Genomic DNA, 1,918 nt, shown 5'->3' with positions numbered 1-1,918 from the left:
CCGTCGCTAATGCGCTCTCTGGAGATTGGCCTGCGCCACCTGGTATGGTCGCATGTCGGACGCCGCGCCCGGCGCCGTATGGGCCAGAGACGTGGGGACCACCTTAGCAGTACGCTATGGCGGATCTGGCTAGCGCGTCCCACCTTTTGCGTACCGGGCAGTCCTGGCTGAAGGCGTTGTGCCCGGAATCAGCGATCTTCGCTTTTGGCAGTTGCAGCACGTTGGTGCCGCAGCCGCCATCCATTCCGGGCACTCCGCCCTCAGGTGCGGACCGCCGCAGTGACTGCATACATCCAGAGATCCACGGCAGAACCGCCTCCCATGTCCATAGCCCAAACACTTTGAGCACTGGACTAGGGGAGAGTGGTCCTCGACCTTGACTCTCTGGATGTCAACGTGCAACGCGCCAGCCTCTGTGAACCTCCTCCAGAGCTGTGGCGACACCTGCAGGACCACGTGCGCCATTAGCGGATTCCGAGCCCTCCGTCTGTAGCGGACGTCCATCCTGTCTTCTTTTTGGCGCCAGCCAGAAGGCCTTTATTCTGCACCCTTATCGCGCTGATGATCTCCTCGTCCGTGTGGCAATTTAAGAGGTCCTTAATTATGATGAGTGGGTCTTTGTTCTTAATTTCTTGGACCCTTAGGCTTTTCCCATCCTTTGTTAATCTTTCTTTTACCTTCTCCAGTTCTTGTCTGTCCTCAAAACCCATTATCACCTTCCTTTCTTTAGCTTTTCTTATCCTGTCTATCCTCAGCCCGTCTTCTTTGGCCTTGACGACCTGTCTTATTTGGGTGACAACCTCGTCTCCCGTCTCTCTTCTTCGTTTTGAGACGTCACCACTATGGAGTGCATCGCCGTAGTCACCTCACTTCTCCTAGCTGTTGGTGGACCGGCAGCTACACTCGCGTATGTCCTGGCCTCCATCTCCCTCTCTCTGTGATCTTCACCTCCTCGCTGATCTTTCTCATCTCCTCCCTACTGTCCTGGAGCATCCTCCCTGTGCTTCTCTAGCTTTTTCACTAGCTCCCTTCTAGTTCGTCCCTAGTGTGCTTCCCCGGCCCTTTATCCGCCGTGGCCATCGTCTTCGTTTTCGTCTCCTCCTCCCTTTCAGGCTCCTTCCCTTTGCTGCCCTCGGCAGTCCGCCCTTGTAGGGTTTGCCCTCCTCAGCATCCTTCACCAGCCTATAAAGCGCTCCGCGGCATCGATGACCTCAACTTTTATCTCGGTTTTGAGATTCCGGGAGTTGTTGATCTGCAGCCTTGCTTTTAAGAGGCACGCTTTCGCCTCAGCCGTCCTGTTCAGGTAGGCAGTACTCTCTTTCTTGGGAGAGCACTGCCTATCGGAGCTGGTCTCCGGCAGCGGTTGGCTCATGGCGGTGCCCCTCCGCGCTCCGCTGGTGCTGCAGATACCGTGGATGTCGTCGGTGCCGCGGCGGTCCTCTTTGGCACGGTGGTGGTGGTGGTGGTGGTGGTGGTGGTCAGGGCGGCTCGGTTTTCAGGCGCTGCGTCGAGTCGCGATTCGATGTTGCGCCTCACCTGGGCCACTGACTGGCTACGAGGGGCCTGTCCTCCGTGGGGCTTTTGCCTCCGCTTCGGGTTTGGAGGTTTCTTCCTTTTGGGAGAGGTCCTTTCCGGCGTCCCGGCTTTCTGCTTGGAGCCTGTTTCTTTAGCTGGGGTACGGAAGCCAAACATTTTCGGGGGGGTCTGTTCTTTATGGGGGGAACGGGTCTGGTCCTATTCGTCAGGTGTAGATGGCCTGAGGAATGGGTAGTGTCAAATCAAAATCAAAAAATAGTAGTTTTTTATTCCGTAAATTAAATTTACGAGTCGATAGGGTCAATTTGTAAAGTGCGAACACGCACAGTGTGTCTCTTATGCTAATGTAAAATGAACTTAATGTTAAGTCTTATCTCTAATT

The 1,918-nt window shown here is 55.1% G+C and overlaps 1 protein-coding gene across 1 annotated transcript; it reads right to left on the bottom strand.

Moving 5' to 3' along the window:
• Window positions 1–1,368: 1,368 nt before the first annotated feature.
• Window positions 1,369–1,692, bottom strand: LOC119193338. Its single transcript, XM_037446933.1, has one exon. The coding sequence runs from the start codon at window positions 1,690–1,692 to the stop codon at window positions 1,369–1,371; it is 324 nt and encodes a 107-aa protein (XP_037302830.1).
• Window positions 1,693–1,918: the final 226 nt, after the last annotated feature.

This window comes from Manduca sexta, unplaced genomic scaffold (genome assembly GCF_014839805.1).
Source record: "Manduca sexta isolate Smith_Timp_Sample1 unplaced genomic scaffold, JHU_Msex_v1.0 HiC_scaffold_4009, whole genome shotgun sequence".
Classification (NCBI taxonomy): Eukaryota; Metazoa; Arthropoda; class Insecta; order Lepidoptera; family Sphingidae; genus Manduca; species Manduca sexta.
This window is presented reverse-complemented; position numbering and strand designations above follow the sequence as displayed.

Coding starts and splice junctions, on each gene's coding strand:
- LOC119193338 (XM_037446933.1), bottom strand. CDS start 1,692: ATGTTTGGCTTCCGTACCCCAGCTAAAGAAACAGGCTCCAAGCAGAAA.